The 19,125-nt window shown below is 41.8% G+C and overlaps 2 protein-coding genes across 6 annotated transcripts in view; both read left to right on the top strand.

Moving 5' to 3' along the window:
• Positions 1 to 12,116, top strand: part of ASAP1 (ArfGAP with SH3 domain, ankyrin repeat and PH domain 1) — a 146,579-nt gene extending 134,463 nt beyond the window's left edge. For all 5 annotated transcript variants that reach the window (XM_042036548.1, XM_042036546.1, XM_042036547.1 and 2 more), the window contains 4 exons: positions 643 to 701; positions 2,985 to 3,487; positions 7,283 to 7,405; positions 9,231 to 12,116. In XM_042036548.1, coding sequence (XP_041892482.1) covers positions 643 to 701; positions 2,985 to 3,487; positions 7,283 to 7,405; positions 9,231 to 9,305 — 760 coding nt within the window. In that variant the 3' untranslated portion in view covers positions 9,306 to 12,116. The remainder of the gene's footprint in view (positions 1 to 642; positions 702 to 2,984; positions 3,488 to 7,282; positions 7,406 to 9,230) is intronic.
• A 5,357-nt stretch (positions 12,117 to 17,473) lies between these two features.
• Positions 17,474 to 19,125, top strand: part of CYRIB (CYFIP related Rac1 interactor B) — a 96,906-nt gene continuing 95,254 nt past the window's right edge. Inside the window, exon 1 of the mRNA XM_042035857.1 lies at positions 17,474 to 17,564. The gene's annotated coding sequence lies outside the window, so the exon portion shown is untranslated. The remainder of the gene's footprint in view (positions 17,565 to 19,125) is intronic.

Below are 19,125 nucleotides of genomic sequence, written 5' to 3'. Positions count from 1 at the left end.
TCTTCCACAGTCTTTTTCTATAAAAGTGACTTAGGTGTGGTTTTAGAGGAAAAACTTTGATGGGAATAGCTAACACACGTGTAATACAGGTTGACAGAGTAAAGCATGTTGTTTTCCCACAATAATCAGTATTTCCTGGGAGCACCAGAGACCTTGTCTCCTCCTGCAGCAGTGTGTGTATGATACAATATCATGCATGTGCAGGAGGCTACAAAGCACAGGCTCAGTCCTGGAAAACTTCACTGACATAAAGCACAGATTATGTTTTGTATGTTTCAGTTTAATTATTTTGAAGAACAAATTTTCCTTAAAGTTCAGAATCTGCCCACAGATTTGGTCTTTCAGCTTCACCTATTTTCAGAGTATATTTTGCATCTATCATAGTTCATAGAATATCTCTGCCCCACAGCACTGAACTTGTGTGAGGTTTGTATGTCTTTTTCTCTGAAAAAAAACCCCAAATTAATTCTTAACAGTGCTTTAAGTTTTGAGATTTATCCACAGACAAAGTGATTATACAAAAGAAGCACAATATATGTGGATTTGTTTGGGGATTTTTTATTTATGGATGTGTAAAGGGGAAAAATGAGAAATAAATATATAACAGTTGTAAGCACTAATAATTCATATCTGTTGATTTAGCACTGGGACTGCAAAGACTGCACTTGGCCCCAGAGTTCTTCCCAAACTACCTCAGAAAGGTAAGAGATCTCTTTGTGGTTGTTCTCATAATGGCATCTTTGAAGTGTGGGTGAAAGTAGATACTTGTTTTAAATATATGTATCTTTTCAGCAGAAATTTTATTTCTAAAATGCCACAAACCATGAAAGCTTCACAAGACTGAAAGGATTTTGGAAGATGGGGAAGGCTTTTATTAAACTGAAAAAAATACATCTAGGGAGGAAAAAAACCCATTAACTAGTTGAAGCTGGAAAGACCTCAGGAGGTCCTGTGGTCCAGCCCAGCACTCGGAGCAGGGCCAGCTTTCTGCCATGAGAGCAGGTTGCTCAAGGCCATGTCCAGTCACATTTTGAGTATCTCCATGAATAACTTCTCTGGGCTTCTGTTTCTGTCCTAGACCACTCTAGTTGTTTGTTTTTGGTTTTTTCTTAATAACTCTAAATCAAATTTCTTGATACCTTGGAGCAAACTGTATCTGTGCCATGTTCTGGCAATCAGGGTTGTGGTCAGTGCAACTACTTTGGAAAGAATCAGGTATTGTTACATGCTCATTTATATATCAATGGCAAACTTGCTGAGACCATCATCCCAGGGAACACCTTTCTTTTGGAAATGTTTTTTTCTAATCTCTTTAAACTCACACAGCAGGTTTTATTTAGTTTTTTTGAGTTGTTGCATCAATTGACTATAAAATAGAAAGTAGACCTACTTTGTAGCTTTGTCTGGATACAGAATCCATCAAAAATATGTTATATCCATATGAGTGAATGATCACAATAGGGCCTGAAGATCAGGAAATGCTCCTTGTCCAAAATTCTGAAGCTAGGTGTCTGAAATTGAGAGTACAAATCATTTTTAATAGAAAAATAGAAAAGAAAATGTAAAATTTCAGCTTTATTAAATTACAATTATTCTGACATGGTATCATCTTTTGAAAGAGACATCAATGATTTGCTAGGGTGGCACTGTGAAGGACATCAACGCTTCCTTGATTTAAAATTATATAGGTGAATATTTAAGAAGGGCCAAATCAAAGCACTTTGATAAGGGCTGCTATCAGGATTTTTCATATCTCTTACTTTCCTCTCAAACCCATGTGGATAACCAGTGTGTGTACATCTGCTACGAGGTAAGTCTAGGACACAGAGCCATATACAGGGATCGACACAGAGCCATATACAGGGATCAACACAGACTTTTTTTAAAACAAGACATCTGATAGTAATTATACAATTTCTTCCATGGAAACTGTGCAAATGGGGTTTATTATTATTATTATTATTTTGATATAAGTAACCACAAATACATCATGGAAGTGTTTTACCAGTGGGTGATATCCAAAGGGAGTGTTGTTGCTTTCATAGTCAAATGTCAGGCCACCTTTTTGGCTGGTAGAATACAGTACTAAAGTAATGCTGAATGCAATAGCAAATTGTTCCTCCTAGTCAAAATGTGTTACTTTCATCACAGGTTGTAAATTTTTTCTCTCCTGTCTCCCTTCATCTCTTTTAACATCAGGGTTATTTGGTTTAGGAGGTTGTGGGTTGGGGTTTTTTGTGTGTACTAATCCTTTTGTTTTTGAGGTATATTTCAGTTGAGTTTTCTTAGGGAGCTTAGCAGTAGAATCAATAGATGACACTGACAAAAAGAACTATTTGAAAATATAAATCAAATTTCCTTCCATCAAATCTGCAAAATACACATTTTAAAACTTTTTATCTTTACTTAATTGTAAATATATACAATAATTCCTTTTTTCTTAGTTTTAGTTTGAATGTCTATAGTACAGTATATTCTATACACTGCATAGATGTATGTGCTCACTCTCTTCTGAGCTATTTTACAAGTACTAATCTTGACAGTTAGGTGTTTTTTTGTCTGGAATTCAACTGTATATGTGAATAGTTGTCATTAAAAAGAAATTTTGTTACAATCACATCAATTGGTCCACATATAGGTGGTTTTGCAAAATCTTTTATTATATTTCATACTTTTTGGTTTAGGTCCAAAAAGTGATCACTTTATTTCATTTTAAGTAGATGATCTATGGATTGACATCTAATAGCTGTTGGAATAAGCACTGCTGGCCTCCAGGAGGAGCAATTAAATGAGACCATAGTGAACAAGGGTTATGTAAAGTTGTATTATCTTGTTTTTGTCATAGTCTAGGAGGACTTATGGGCAGTTATGGGGTTCAGTGACTGTGTGATCATTAACACAATTGCAGTTTTTATATATGCCTAACTTCTTCAGTATTAAAATATAAAGATTGTGGAAAACATTGTTTTACTCTTTTGTTTTAGTGGCACTAAGGAAAATAGAAACCAGTCATCATCTTTCAATAGATAAATCCCATCAGCACATGGAAATGTTTCAGAAGCCCTCACTGTCCATTGATATACCACAGAAACCACAGCCTGCAGACTTGCCCCCAAAGCCTCTGCCTCTGGAATTAACTCAGAAACCTCAAGTGGGAGATTTACCCCCAAAGCCTGGAGAACTACCCCCAAAGCCTCAGCTAGGAGACTTGCCACCAAAACCACAGCTTGGAGATTTACCTCCAAAGCCACAAATGAAGGACCTTCCTCCAAAACCTCAGCTAGGAGAGCTGTTGGCTAAAACTCAAGGTGGAGAAGCAGCACCGAAGCCTCAGCCCTCAGAGGCAAATCAAAAATCTCACTCCATAGATCTTTCTCCAAACGTACAGTCCAGAGACACTGTCCAAAGGCAAGCATCTGAAGAGTCTAATGACATAACACACACCCTGCCAGAAACCCCTGTGCCACTTCCCCGGAAAATAAATATGGTAGGTATTACTCCAGCGCCTTGGAAGTATCCATGGAAGGCTTTGAAGTTACTGTAGGACTTTCTGTGCACCCTTGGGCTATGCACACAAGGCAACATACAGCTATGGGCTGGGGTGGGGAATGAGGGGCTCTTTTTGTGCCCCAAAGCAGCTTCAGCAAATGTTGGGGGTTTACAAGGCCTCCTGCATGCTGAAACAAATACTTGCAACATAAAATAATTACCTTGGGAGCATGACAGTGTATTCAGATTTGCTGGCATTTATTTATTTATTTATTTTATCGATGCCAATCACAACTCTGAATTGATGGTTTTCTCTGTTGCCTTTGCTCACAGGTCTGTATGCCTTAGAGTGCTAGAATATTTATATATTTGAATTTGTAAGCTTTAAGATGGGAAGTTAGCATCTGTTGTCAGTAGATGCAAAATTTAAAGTAAAGTCAACTGTGCAAAAGTAGTAAATGTTCCTGTCATGAGTATTTAATGTTGATGTACTGAGGTGGTTGAGATGTAGGTTCAGATGAATTGATGAAGTGGCAAAATTGACATTACTGTGTGGTGTGTAGTAGCAGAGCTGGAACATTAGCTTGATTCCAACCCCCAGTTCAACTTACTGTTCATCTTGCTAACCAGTGCAATTTCCAACAGAGGATTCTTAATGTATATGTAGAGTGAGATAACTGTGAAACTCCAGGGTTCTCTTAAGATTTTTGTCATGAAGAATACATCAAAAGAGAAATGGCTTTGTTTGTCAGATTGGCTATGCAAAGCACTTATGTAAAAAGTAAATAAGACTTCGTTCTAGTGAAACAATGAAAGCAGAGGGTGAGTTTCTGCCTTGTGCTTGTCTGAGGAAGAGCCCTCTGGAGCCATCATTCTGCTTGGCTTCTGGCATGGACTTGCCTGTAAACTCCTGTCTGAACTGAGAACAGGGATGTTGCTTGGGCTTCCTGAGTGTTCTGGAATTTAAATATTACAGGGATCTGATAAAAAAATGTTTGTTTACTTATGTACTTTTAAATATAAGCAGGAAAATTATGCTGGTCAGTCTCAGCTACTTGTCATTTTATTAAAGAAGAAAAGAAAGCAAATAATGCATTACCTGTTTGGTTTGGTTACATTTTGCTTTTTTTAAAGTGTCACCCTACTGTATACAGAAAAATTCTGAGGAAAGGCTCTTTGTTCTCCAAACTCAGCCATTTTCACATGTGCAGTAAATTAAATAGTTCCACTGTTGTGCATTGATTGAAACTATTATATATCTTCCCAGTATATATATATATATATATATATATATGTATATATCCCCAAGTTTTTGCATGTGTTTGCATGCACATTTGTATTTCTTCTTGTTCAGTGCAGCCTTTTTTGCTTAAGTGATAATGTGCAAGAATTCCTCTTTGGAGGTATCTCGTCTCCATTTTCATCCTCTGGCTGTATCCTCTTCACAAAGATGGTGAAATGCTTCATCCCAGTGAGCAGTGAGACCCACAACAGCAGCCACAGTACCTGTGGGCACCTCTCTCTTGGGCTTGACTATTTAGCCACAAAACAGAGAAGCATAGATTTTTTTATTGGAAGTTTTAGAAAATGAATTGTTCTGAAATATAATTGTAGGATTCCAATGCTGATAATTTATAAGGATTTGAAAGGATATTTTTAGTGAAACAAAACTTGCACTGACTGCTTCTGAAATCACACTGAGCACTTAAGTGTTCTTTTGTGTGTGTGTGGTGGTTTTTATAAAGGAGACAAAATACTTATTTTTAAAGAAAAAAAAAAGTGTTGAATGTAAATAAGAGCGTGGTCAGATTATTAATGATCACAGCATCTCATTATTGTTCAGTCTTAAGCATAAAATCTCTTGTTAATAAGCACTTGTTGGGTACAGGGAGTCAGTGGGAGGTATTTGTTTTTTAGTTGCAGATTATATTTTCTGGAATTGCTTCCATTTCTTTACACACCAGTGCCACAAACTGTTCTGGAACACGAAGAAAATATGTTCTGGAACATATGTGCTCTCTACATATCCATCCTTTTTTATACCTTCCCACAATTAAATACACCTTGGGCTTGAATGCTGCTTTTTGTTGCTCTCCATAAAAGGAGTAAAATGTTAAAATCTGATGGAACCAGAGTAATTCCCATCATTTTTCATGTGCTCTTACAAGCTGAGTTCCATATAGTTTTCTAAGTTTAGAGGAATGTAAATTTCTTTATTCTCTTTATTGAACAAGACAATTTTTACCTTGCAGAAGTAATTGCTTCCCTTCATCACTGGAGGATTGATTGGGAGGGAGCACTCTTGGTTTGTAAATGTTCTCTGGAATTGAAAGTTGGGACTATCCCCAAGTACCCATTCCTGTTGAATTCCAGTCCCTAGTGCTAGATAAGATTTTTGTTTAAATTATATGAATATATTTTTGAAAGAGAGGAGGCATTCTTTGAAGTGACTTCTTACTGCAGCAAACCTTTGCCGCAAAAAAAAAAAAAAGAACAAAAACCCTTGATCTCATATAAACTTCATGTATTTCTGTTCATTTGTCTTGAGTATGGGGGTGTTTTTAGTTTTATGTTGTGTTAACTGCTTTCTCCCTTAAATCCCTCTATAATTGTTATTTTTCTGTACCTTGAGTTTAGTGTGAGTGCTTTTTTTAGTGTGTCTGTTCTGCTATTGAGCCGCAGGGATTTTTTTTTTTTTTTTGCCAAAACAAGGAGGAATTTCAAGTGGGTAGGTAACAGCAAAGAGAAGACTCCCTAGGAAATTTCCTCTGTGGAGTTAGTTTTGGCTCAAATTCCTCTAAACCTGCTGACTTTTCTCTTCATAGCCCTTCTGCTTCTCATCTCCTTCTGCTCTTCTTAGGTTTTTGCATTCTTGTCATCTGATTACTTCTCTTAAAAGAAGTAACTGTAGGTTTTGAAGAGGTGGGTATGAAAATACAGGAATATAAAGTAGCAAGAGTGTTTTGCTGTGAATATTGCTTACTTACTCTATTTGGAAATAATTTAAGTCATCTTCCCTGCCATAAGAAACATATGTTTGGGGAGGAGTCCGTGGCTGAGGCTTTTTTCATATGAATTAGCAGTATGCAGCAAAGTATGACCTAGAAAATACTTGGACTCAGAATGGTAGAGCTGTGAGAAAATCTAGTGTGAATTATCATCAGAAAATAGTACTGCCATCTGACATTAAGGTAATTTTAGTAAGAAATTGCTAACATTTGGATGGAAAAATTGCTAAAAAAATAATTTCCAGTCCTGTAAGCAGATTTGAAATCAAAGAATACTGTATTTTTGCGCTAGATCCAAACCCAAAACTGTAAGGAATACTGGGATTTCAATGCAGCATTTTCTTCAGTCCTTACCTCTATTGGAACATTTAGAGGAGAGTGGATTTAATTTTCTGTTCATGATGGTTTTTTTGGTGAAGTATGTATTAAAGGAGAAAGAGGGTGTTTGTAGACTAGAACAATGTAAAGACGTTATTTAAACTTTCTTCACCAGAGGAAGCAGAGGTTACTTAACATGTTAAGCACTACACATTAAGTTCTGCTGGGAGTTCTGAATCTTAAGAAAAAGAAAATCTACACCTGTATAGGTAACTTTTTATTTTATTTTTTTTAATATCCTTGTTGAAACAGAGTTTTTGGATTTCTGTATTCCCAATTGCAGGGAAAGTAATTGATAGTCTTCACTTTCTTGTAAAACAAAACACAACTAAAAGGCAAAATTCATATCATATCTATTTTTTCTCTGTTTCTCATGTCCTTCATCTCAAACTTCATTCTATTTTTAGGGGAAAAACAAAGTTAGGCGAGTGAAGACCATTTATGACTGTCAGGCAGATAATGATGATGAACTCACATTTGTTGAAGGAGAAGTAATTATTGTAACTGGTGAAGAGGACCAAGAGTGGTGGGTATGTATCTTTCCCTTTTACAGTTCCACATAATTTCTTTATGCCTTTATAGGAAAGCCTCTTTTTCCAAATGTGGAGGGTTTCTTTTTATTTTTGTTTGTAGGTGGTGGCTTTTGTTTTGCTTTGATTTTTTTTGTTTCTTTTTCCTGAGCTAGGTTTGGCTTTACTGCTGCCTCATACAGCACATATTTACATGTCCCTCTCTGTGTAATGCACACAGCCTTTCATTAAATGAAGAAGTGGTGATTCTTACTTCATTTAACAAACTTAAAACCTCCATGAAAATGAGATGTGTAATTACTTCAGATCACCCAAAATGTTAAGTTATACCTACAGGGGTTCCTGGAAATCTGAATAATAGTTTGTAACTGGTGCTATAGGCTGATGGTTTTCTCCTTACATGAGGGGCAGATAACATTTTCTTTCTCTTCTTCCCTCTCATGTCCCTGTTTCATACCATACTCCGCCTACTATGGACTGTCTATTCTTCAAGTGCTAATAGCAGGTTTTTCTCAACCCCACATGAAGGCTCTAGCCTTTCTTGACAATCCAGCTCATGTCCCTAAAGCCCTGCTACATCATATTTCCCTGCCAAAGAATTATTGCTGGGGATAATGAGACAGATTTCATTTGACTAAAACAAATTCTAATTGCATTGCTGCCTGTGATATCCTAATCTGAGTGCAGCACAACCTTTGCTGTTTTGTTTCCAGCTACGTTTTCCTCTCACTCATCATGTAAGTGTGGAAGATTTTCAACTGAAAAGCTGGTATCAAAAGGGCAGTGCCCAGTGAGAAGTGTCTGTGTTGCCCATATCACCCAGTCCCTGATTACTCCTGCATTCCTTTCTGGATCTGTTTTGTGAAGTGGCTTTTTAAGCCCCTTGGGGACATGCCCAGCAAGTCCCATGAAGCGCCCCAGTGTGAGTGTTTCTGAGAAGGGAAACGAGGGCTGTTGACTCACATGCTTCAAAACTTTGGCTCTTCAAGAGGAAATGGCCAGCCCTGTATGTTTCCTCTTCCCATTTTGTAAGATTGTGGAAGAGGAAGGAAGGTACACCATTATTCTGAAAGTAGTGAGCAGCACTGTAGCAGGGTGAGAAGAGGGTTATGTGGTCAGTCAGGGCTGCTGCTCCAGTGCTATTCAACAGTTTATAATTATGCATTTTAAAGATGGAAAGTTCATATAAAATACGCCATTATTTTCTATCTCTTTGAATAAGTTTTTTAGCTATTTCTTTATAAATAATCATTATACAGTTGAATATGAAGGATACTTAATCAGACAACACTGTGATTTGTTATAAACACTACTATGCATCTAAATCATTAGGTATCATACTAATTCAATGAGAAAATAGCTGGGCTTTTATCACCTTAAGTAAGTGAAACATGCTGACTATCATAAGTGACTTCACAACTGTAGCAGACCATTCCCTTCAGTGAGATGTTCAGGATTTATTCACTTAACTAAGATAAGTGGTTTTCAGAGATGTTACTGAAAATTGGCCTATCAGACAAGAGAAAATCAGGCTTCTGTTTTGGTGAGATTCTTGAAATTCAGTGATGTATGTAAGTTTTCTTAAAGGAGTTTTGTTCTCTTTAGATTTAACTGACTTCCTTCATCTTATTTATAATATGCTTGTGCATAGTTTAATTTTGTTCCTTTACACAAATTCAAATGTTAACTACGGTCTGCTTCAGACTGTCCAAGAGGTTGCAGAGCTTCTGTGAGCAGTTCTGTGGCTTTTGAATGAAGTGAATGCAGTCTGTGAAGTCTGTGTGTACACATGCACATCTATATATCTTCTTCTCCTGTGTTGCAGATTGGCCACATCGAAGGACAGCCAGAGAGGAAAGGGGTCTTTCCAGTGTCCTTTGTGCACATTCTGTCAGACTAGTCAAAAGAAATCAAACAAATCCTAAACTTGAGCATTGCACATTCTTCATGCAAGACGGGCTTTTTTAGCAAAAGCGAACGCTGCTGCCTCCCTGTAATCCTGTGCACAATTGTATATATAGCTGCTGTTACAAATTAAGAATTCATTTAAGTTTCACCTCATGAGGTTGAATTATATGTATTGTAAATATACTGTGTTATTCTGCCTTTGCCAGTATTATGGTAGCCTTGGAACCTGGCACGCCTTATCGGGTTTGTTGAAGCCATCCTGGGCATTTAGCACTTCCATCTCTGTCCGTGTTGTCCCAAAAAAGTGGACTGCCAGCTTTCCAGCATAGGTGGTCTCTGTCACCCATGTAACTGTACAGAAATGACTGTTCCTAATAACTTGGTATTCTCAATATACAATTAGCAGAAAGTTAGAATGAGTGAATGGTTTTGGACAATTTAAAGATCAGTCTGCAGTTCATAAGTGTATGCAGTTTACAGCTATGAAACCCACTTTGGTATTTATTTAATATAGTGCTCAGTTAAGTGTAATTATGAAGACAAATATTCACTGACTTTACAGATAACAGTAATGTTTTACAGTGTGCATACAGCATTTCATGTTTATATTACGTGGACCTATGCCAAACTGTGATTGCAGTTCCCCTGTGATATTACCTCACTATAAAAAGTTACAAATTTATTTCATTCAAAAACTTATTTTAATGAAAATTAGTCATATTGTTCTTTAGTAGATATATGTGAAATTTGCTGGTTTCTTCCACTGAATTCTTAGTAACCAAGGACTTGTAGCAAATGTTAACTGTTGCCATTGTGCATGCATTTAGATGCTTACTTGAAACCTGCCTTTGTACAAAAGTAGTTCTCTAGTCATATAGCTACATTTGAGGAAAAGAACATTTTACCTTAATTGCTATTCAGATTTAATGTGAGCTTGCAACAGTATTTGTTTATAGCTAAATTGGCTCTTTGAAAAATGATTTTGTGGGGTTTTTTTCCTCTGTCTTCAACCTTGCTAAAAGTTAGTTACCTAAAATAAAATTTTTTAGTGGTGAAATAGGATAAATTTAAATTATTTTTAATGCTCTAAAAAGTGAAAGCTAAGATGACCTCTCGTGCATTTGATCAGGCTGGTAATGATAGATCTCAGATCACAAGGATCAGGCTGGTTTTCATGGAGTTCACCAAACTGTGACAGTAATGGTCGTAGCCCAAAGCACAAAGTAACAGACATACTGTCAAAAAGCTAATTTTTAAGAAAATCTTTGGAAGGCTGCATTTGACCTGAGGTTTCTTGAAAGTCGGTATAAAGTTGCATTGCCAGAAAACACTTCAATGTTTTACTGGAAACTTTAATTTCCTGTGTTACTTTCAACATAATTTTTAATCTTTTGAAACATCATGTGGTTGTGTTTTTCCCATGGTTTGTCTGTAGCGGGTTCCATGACTTTCATATGTAGTTTTGTATTACTTGCTTTAAATGTTATTTTGGCTTCAGTACCTAGTGCTGCTATTTCAAAGCAGATTGTCTTGGCTGCATGGAAAGATTTTCATTTCATAAAAGCACATCTCAGACTTTCTGAGGGCTTTCATTTCTAATACAGTTTTACAAGACTGTAGTCAGTGAATATTTAATTCTGTTTGTGGTTAATTTAGAAACAAATACCAGTCTAAATCCCACACAAAAATATGAAAATCATTTATCAACTGTCAATGGTTTTATCATTTACAAAAAAAAATAATTTAAAAAAAAATTATGCAATGAGTGAGTGAGCCTGCTGGCATCTAATCTTCAGTATTACCAGCTCCAGTATTTCAGACTTTATTCTGTTTTTATGGAAAGGAAGTCAGGTTTAGCATTTATTTAGCATTCCATTTTATCCATTACTACAATGTTTTAAGTTGCATTAAAGAACAAAACCTATTCACTTTTGTGGTCAATTGTATTTTTAAGTGATCTTGAAATAAACTGATAAATGCAAATCATATAAAGAAAACCTAGGCATGTAAAATTATGTAGAGTCAAATGTCTATTCTTTTCTACGCTCTTTAAAATAGTATACATATGCATTTTATAAAATTAAATGAGTTCCATCAGGAACAATAGTTCTGTTTATTCTGGCTTATTGTGGGTTATAAGAAATCTGAAAATGTATGATATTGATTGAGTTTAAGTACAGTATTATATTTGAACTCAATGAGCCACTGTCTGCAATTTTGTATATGACATAGTATTTGGAAAGTCTAAATCTTTATGGAAAATTAGCTGATAAAGGGTTGGGGGGAGGGGCAGGGGAAGGTGCCCCCAGAGGGGGAAGTTTGCTCTGCAGATGATGTCTTATTTACTGTTGAACAACAGTTGCTATTTATTTTTTTATTACATAGTACATCAACGTGTACAGAAATAAGATCTGGTCATGCCACTAGTTAAAATCTTGAGTTCTCATTGAATGTTAAGGTAAAACATCAGTACACATGTCTATTCACATGTATTTAATGTGACAGTTTTTGAGTACTGTATGTGTTAATTTCTACTTTTTTAATATTTAAAATTGCTTTTAAATAAATGTATTCAGTTGATCCCAGATATCTGAACAAGGCCCTTTTTGTCAACTGGAATATCTTCTAGGAAGAAAGTCTGGATTCCAAACAGGTAGAACTAAGACACTTGAAATGTTTTCTCTTGAATATAAAGCACTCCTTATATAATGCAATTAAATGTGTATCTCTTTAACAGCTGTTAAATATGGATGCAATTGCCTTTATCTGGAAAACTTTACTTACTAAAGTTAGCATCAAACCACTTGTTTTGTCCCTGAGTTTCGATTGCTTTCTCTCTGGCCTCAGCAGGCTCTGTGGGCTCCCAGCCCCCTCTGTGTTGTTTCCACAGCAGCCCGTGGGGCAAAGGAACCATCCACAAACTCTGTCCGTGGGCAGGATCTCCCAACCCAACAGCAGCTCTCACACCAACTAGAGCAGTACTAGCCTTTCCTGGATGGAGTGGCTTTGTTGCTTAGAATTTCAGTTCTGACCCAGCTTGCAGAGGTTATATTTCCCCCTGACTCAGTTCTTGGATGTTTCTCATTTAAGACCCATTCCTGTCAAAGCTACTCCGAAATGAACAAATCACTTGAAATTGCTAGAAAGCAACGGGAACATCCTTTAGCCAGAGGAAAAGCTGGAGTGTGAAGCTTTCAGATCTGGTTTGTATCAAGAACAGTAGCTGCCACAGCACAAGGCTCAGGAGAGTGCTGTGGTGAGAGCTTCTTCAGACTGAGCTGTGGCACTGGTGTGGTGTCCCACCGTCACAGAACATTCTGCTTGCTTTGTTTGTGGCTTTCAAATCTACATAGGCTAAACATGGAATCTACATAGGCTAAACATGGGGGGTTGGAGCAGGGACATATGGATGTGGGGCAGGAGAATCAGTCTGGTTAAATATCCTGCTCTTTCTCAATTTCTACTGTGTCACAATGTTTCAGATAACAGCATTCAGAGAGACATTAATTCTAACGGCCTCAGTTCTCTGTCCTACTTGTATTACGTGTTCTTCAGTGACATGTATTGATTTCCTTTCCTAAGTCACAATTGAGGTGGATATCTCATACACTGTCTGGAGCAGCAGAGAACAAGACAAATTCTTGCCCAGAGAACTCCCTTGTTGTTCAAAGTTTCAGTCTCCTTACCCTTCTCCTGGCAAACCTCAAGCTCATAATTAAGCAGAAAATTGGCAATCTATATCGATGAAAGTAGTGCAAGTATTAAATACCAAAGAATGAAACTCAAAATAGCTCCCTACTGCACAACAAAAACCAAACTGTTCAACCCTATAAATCTGATTTTTTTTCAAATTCTTCCCCTCCTCAGCTCTAGTTCTGTGTGACAGTTCACCTGAGCACCAACAGAAAACAGCTTTATTTTCCCCTGCTCCACACTGTTACAGTTTCATGCCACTTCCTCCCTAGACTTGGAACTCTTCTGTGCTGTGGAACCAGAACATGACAGAGGAGCAAATGTCCCTAAATAAATAAAGTTCCGCTTCAGACCTTACATTCTTACAGAGAGCTTCTCACCTTAAGAGTTTAAGGCTCTTGGGGCTGCTTTTATTAGACCCTTTAGCTTTTCTGAAACAGCTGGAGGTTTTTCAGGTGGATACAAAATGCACACACAACTGTAAGATGTTTTCCTCTGCATAGCTGCAAGACAACAGTTGTCTTATCTAATACAAACTAACCATTCTAAATTGTCCTAATGACACTTCTAGGGCTATACATAACATGATTTACAGCTCTGTCATCTGCTGAGGGAGTGCTCAGGTTTCTTCTTGAGATAAGCTAAGTGCTGTTTGTCAACTCGTGCTTAAGCTGACTCTCCCCCCTCCCCCCCCGAGCTGCGGCAGGCACAAAACCTGCACGTCTTAGCTGGTTCTGGTCAGCTGCTGTTCGGGAACAGTAAAAACGATAGTGTGTTACGGTACAGGCTCTGCCTTGTTCCTCTGCAAATTACAGAACAGATCCCCCCGGCTGCAGCAAGGCGGATGTCTGCTCCAGTCCTTTTGTAATGGTGGGGGCAGGGAGGAGCAGTTTGTGACAGCTGTCACATCTGCTAAGCTGTCAGAGCAGAGAGGAAGCTGATCGGTCATTTTCTGCACCACCTGAAGAATATTTTGAACGAGGTGTAAGCTTACCTGGAGCTTTAAAACCAGTGTTAACTCTGTTAATGATGTTCCTACCAGTTTGACCTTGGTTTTTGTAGTGTCTGATTGAAAAAGCCCTTCCCCTTGTGCTTTTTGCTCTTCTCTGAAAGGCTATGTGGGACTAGGTCCATTTCCACGTGGGATTTTTTCCCCCAGGGCTTAAAGATAATTTTGTGCCTCAGTTACCACCAGAAATTATGAACCTGATTTCTCTCTCGCAGTACCATTGAGTAGATGAATCAACCGTGAACAGTCAAACACAGCTGTTCTAGAATGGCTGTATTAGAGGTTGTTTCATTGTATTTAACTTTGTTCACTTCAAAACAGTAGCATTAGGCTTTGTTTTTTGATAACTAATTAATTTGTCCAGTCTTTTCTTCAGGGAATGCCCAGGAATAACTTAATACCTCTGCTGGTAAACTTACAAGCTTAAGTCTTAAGCTGCTCTTAAACCTAGTTCAGTAATGTTTTTCATCTCTCCCTGCTACAGTTAAGTGTCAACAGTCCCTCTGAGCTGGAGTTCTTAGTCTTTAAATAAAATTCAAAAACTGAGGTATCAGAAAGGACTGGAATGTGCTCCTGAAATTCAAACTGAAGGAAAGACAAGCCACCTTGAGCTGAATGTGCACAAAAGAGGTCAGCAGCCGCTTGGTGATTAAGCAGGGGTTTGTCAAGGTTTTCTGGTGGAGCCTGCAGATTTCCTTAATGACCTGGTGACACCAGTGGCCACTTGCTGCTTTTGACACCTGAAAGACAAAGCAGACATTTTTTTTCAAGTAAGTAAAGGTTCTACTGCCTGTAATCACCTGTCTGTTTAGCAGACCATCCCATCCATGGCTTCAGATCTACATATCCAAATATCCCTTTATGCACTGTAGGGTTTGAATTCAGAGCCGTAGCCCTACTTTAACAACTGTAGGCAGGAAAGCAAGAGCCCCAGGTAGCTGAGCAGCAAGTGAGCTGCAGCCAGCCACATGCTGTCATTTCAGCTGAGATTTTTTACCTACCCAAGAGCTGGAAAAAAAGCCTTGGGGAGCAATTCCAGGACCACTGCAGTCGTTCTGACCTCTGTGGATAGAAGCATAGGGATGAAGGGCAGATTTGTGATCCAGGATATTCCTCAGTCTCTGTCCTCCCTACAGGAACTGGGCCAAGCTCTGCAGAAAGAAACAGGAGAACAAATGCTAAACCTGCCTTGAGGGTGCACAGAGCTGCTGGTCTGCTTAAAACAGAAGTTTGACAGTCTGGACATCTGGAGAGCAAGCAACAGCTTCATCTGAAGTGAACTAACACCAATTGACTGGAAGATAGGGAGTTCCAAGGTTTTTGCGGAGTATGGAAATAAATCTGAGCTCTACAGGTGTTACAAGGTGGAGGTGTGAGAAGAGCAGGAGATGGGGGCCATCGCAAACCACAGCTTGGACACCTATGAAGGAGTATAAATTACTCCATTGTTGATGTGAAGATCAATCATAAGGAGTCAGCAGCTCCTCAGTGAGCGTTGCCTCTAGGCTAGCCATAGCCATTACCTGAGATGTCAAGGTAATGCAGAGACTCCAGTAAAGTGAAGGTTCCTTGTCCAGAAGAAGCAGCAAGATCTAAGCAAACAACACTTGGGGTGGGAGGGCAGCAGGGCAGTGAGACCATCTGCTCAGCATTGTGCAAGTAACTGCTGTAATTGCTGGGCCCTGAGAAGGAGCAGAAGGGCCTGTGCCTCCACTTTTGGCTGCAAGCAAGGAGGTGCTGCCGCCCTGACAGAGCAATCTCTGGCTGCAGCCTCACACAGGACCCAGGTCCACCCTTAGATGTGGTTCTGGTACTCCCACTACCTCCTTGGAGGAGATCTGGAACAGTCACCTTGCTTAGGGATGGATCATCCTTTAACTCAGCACTTACGTTCCCAGACAGGACTGTCTGGATGAGACGCCACTGGGTCCAGCAGAAAAGTTCCTTCTGTTCCCCCTTCCCTGCCGGGATGCAGAGAAATTGAGAGAAAAAAACCACAAACCTAGAAATTTGGAGGTGGAAAACCTCTCTCTACTTTAAAACCCTTGAGAGCAGGATTTGTTCCTCTCACTTGCCCATGGCAGTGTTCCATCTAAATGTTTTTCATGCAAAATGTAACCCCTGGTAAAGTTTATTTAGATGGGGGCTGCCAAGGGCCATCGCTTCCCTCTGTCTGTAGAGCAGGCACCTGCTCTGCCTATGATCCACAGCTTTAGCCGCTAGCCTGGTGGAATATAAAAGAAGGCACCTAAAAAAGAAGGAATATAAAAGAAGGAATATAAAAGAAGTGTAGTACTTCTGCATAGGGGTCCCAATACCTATGTGACTTCTCAGCACCCCAGCCTCACTGCTGCCCATGTCTCCATCTGCTCTGGGCAAAAGACAGGACTTGCAGCCATTGTGGCAAGACCCCAGGCCTCAGGGGCTGCAGAGTGAACTGGAGCATCACAGCCCCCTGCCAGTGACTGAGAGCAAAGCTGGGCAGCAAAATGCCATTTAGAGAAATTACCTTAAGACGTGTTACCCACACCTAATCCCTGTCCCTTCCTGAAAGGGATTGATGGTGCAAGAGAACAACAGCATCTGTTGCTGGAGGGAGAGCTTCCTGAGGAGCAGATGGGGAGGCTGTGTCCTGGGGGGACCCTCACTCCTCCTGCAACCAAGATGTCATCAGTTGTCAACAGGATGGACAAGATGAAGAAGAAACAGAGCAAGGTGCCTCAGAGATGTCACAGCTGCTCTGGACCCTGAGTGATGAGATGGAAGGAGCTCTTGGGGTTTGAAGGAGAAAATGGGCCTTGATGACTTTTTTTCTTTGATCCTCCAAAGCTAGTCTTATAGACAATGTCTCACTGAAAGTGGCTTGGCTGCCAAGCTGGATAACCAGGTCTTGACCATAGCAGGGACCAACACCTGCATTTGGGGTTGCCAACAGCCCTGTCCCGGGATGTCACTCCTTCCCTGGGCACAAGCCTGCAGCCCCAGGTGCTGCTTGGGCCAGGGCAGCTCCAGCAGAGCCTGCAGCCAGGAGACTGGTGGAAATGTCTAGGTTTTGTTACACGCATTTGAAGCCTGCAAGGTGCTCCGGCATGTGGCTGGTCCCCTCCCATGGCTGCAGAGCCTCGCCCGTGCTCTGCTATGCTGTGTGTGCTTTGTGCGTGCTCGTCCAGAGCAGCCCGTGAGGGCAGGGCCATGGCTGGTTCCTCATGAAGGGTCTCTCCTGGCCCCTTGGGCTGGATGTGGGGGCTGATGCGAAGGCTCTGACCGGCGCCCCATCCTTCACCCCCGGCCCGGCGGGGAGAGCACCCGGCGAGTGCCGCTGCCCCGCGGGGGCTGCCCGGGGGAGCCACAGCCGCTGCTCCCGGGGCGGCGGGGAGGGAGCTTGTAGGGGACCGGGATCGGGGCCGGGCGCGGCGAAGGTGCCGGGGCCGCCTCTCCCTCCCCCCGCGCCGCTTCCTTTTATATCGATGCGGCACCGCCGCCCGCAGCCACAACCTGCGGCCGTGACGCCGCCGGCAGCCGGAGGGTCGAGGCTGCGCCCCTGCCCAGGTAAGGGCTGCCCGCGCCCCCCAGGCGGGCGGGCGGAGCGGGGCGGGGAGGCAGCGCCGAGGGGCGGCTCGGCGGGAGCGAGAGGGAGATGGGGATCGCCTGGGGAGCCGGGAGGAGCCTGAGCGGAGCCGTGGGGGGGGGGCACCCGTGGGGAGCGGCGGGGCGGAGAGGAGCTGGGGAGGACCGGGGGGAGCCCCTGCCCCGCTGTCCCCCATCCCCGGGCGGGAAGGAGCAGCCCCGCACAGGATGCTCAGCGCTGCCCGGGCAGCCCCGCGCCTTCCCGGCCGCCTCCCGCGGCGCCGGGCGGTCCGTGGGGCCGCGGAGAGAGCACAGGGGCGGCTGGAGGGAGCTCTGGCCCAGCTCTGCTTCCCCCAGGGCACGGGGGCTGCGAGGCCGCCCGGGTCAGGAGAGGCCGGGGTGGATCCCCTCCCGTCTGCGAGAGGGGTGACAGGCCAGGGACGGGAGGTCCTGTGTGCCCTGGGTCCAGGCACGGACGTGGCAGATCCAGCGAGCGGTGTGACAGCCCTCACGCTAACCCACACCAGCGCCAGTCACTGCCGGGCTGAAGCCGAGCAGCAGCACGCTGGGCTGGCCGGCCTCGGGAGGAAGCCATGGTTTGATCCTGCACGCCATGGGTGCTGCTTGTGGCCGTCCTGCGCCGGCAGCAGCAGCAGTGACCATATTAGATGGAGGCTTCTTGTACTGCCAGTACAGATGCTAGGTGCCAGGCCGAAGACTTATTCGTTGTCCTCGTTCATGCAAATCTTGTACCTAAAGTTCAGCCCAGCAGCCAGAAATGTGCTGGACTGGCTGGTGAGAGGGCGAGCACTTCTGCTTTGGGGGATCTGGTACTTCCTCCTCTGGGCAGGAATGGTGGTGTGGTTGTGATCATGACTCTGTGTGAAAGCTACCCCTCTCTTGAGCAAGCTGTCGTGTTTCAAAAGTGTTAGTGCTGAAACAGAAGAAATAGCACAGAGCAGCTCAAAAAACCGTGAAGATTACCTGGCTGTATGGTTTAGAGGAGAGTTACCCTTTTGCCATTTAAAAATGAACTCTCATCCCTAATAACCACTTTTTAATCTACAAGACCCAAAAAGCCATGAGGGTGATGTTTATTCAGTGGTTTGTTAGGTATGTGATTAAAAGAGTAGAAAGGCCCTTTTTTTTCATTCAACCCACATCTGCACCCCAAACTGAGAAGTGCTTTGAAGAGATGTGGGATTTTGGTGGAAGTTTAATGTCCTCTTTGTTTCAGAGCTTGACTGAAACCGAGGTCGGCAATGGCTGCCACCTGTTTAATGTCGAGGAGGCCAGAACTGATGCTCTGGGGAGTGGGGGAAGTGTTCATGGTGCCTAGGTGTGCTTTGAAGGACCCTCTTAGGTGCACACAGACGCCCTTGGTCATTTCAGTGCTTGGCGCTGCTCAGGGTCATCTTGCCTTAGAGAGAGGCTGCATTTGGCTGCACAGCTCCTTCTGTGTTTCCTGCTCAGCAGGGATCAGGAGTCCGTGCCTGTCCAGGCAGCAGGATGCTCTCCAGCTGCTGTTGCAGACAGCAGTCCC

This window comes from Corvus kubaryi, unplaced genomic scaffold, assembly GCF_017639235.1.
Source record: "Corvus kubaryi isolate FWS band 111438036 unplaced genomic scaffold, C.kubaryi_AGA036_p1.0 37385, whole genome shotgun sequence".
NCBI classification, from domain to species: Eukaryota; Metazoa; Chordata; class Aves; order Passeriformes; family Corvidae; genus Corvus; species Corvus kubaryi.
This window is presented reverse-complemented; position numbering and strand designations above follow the sequence as displayed.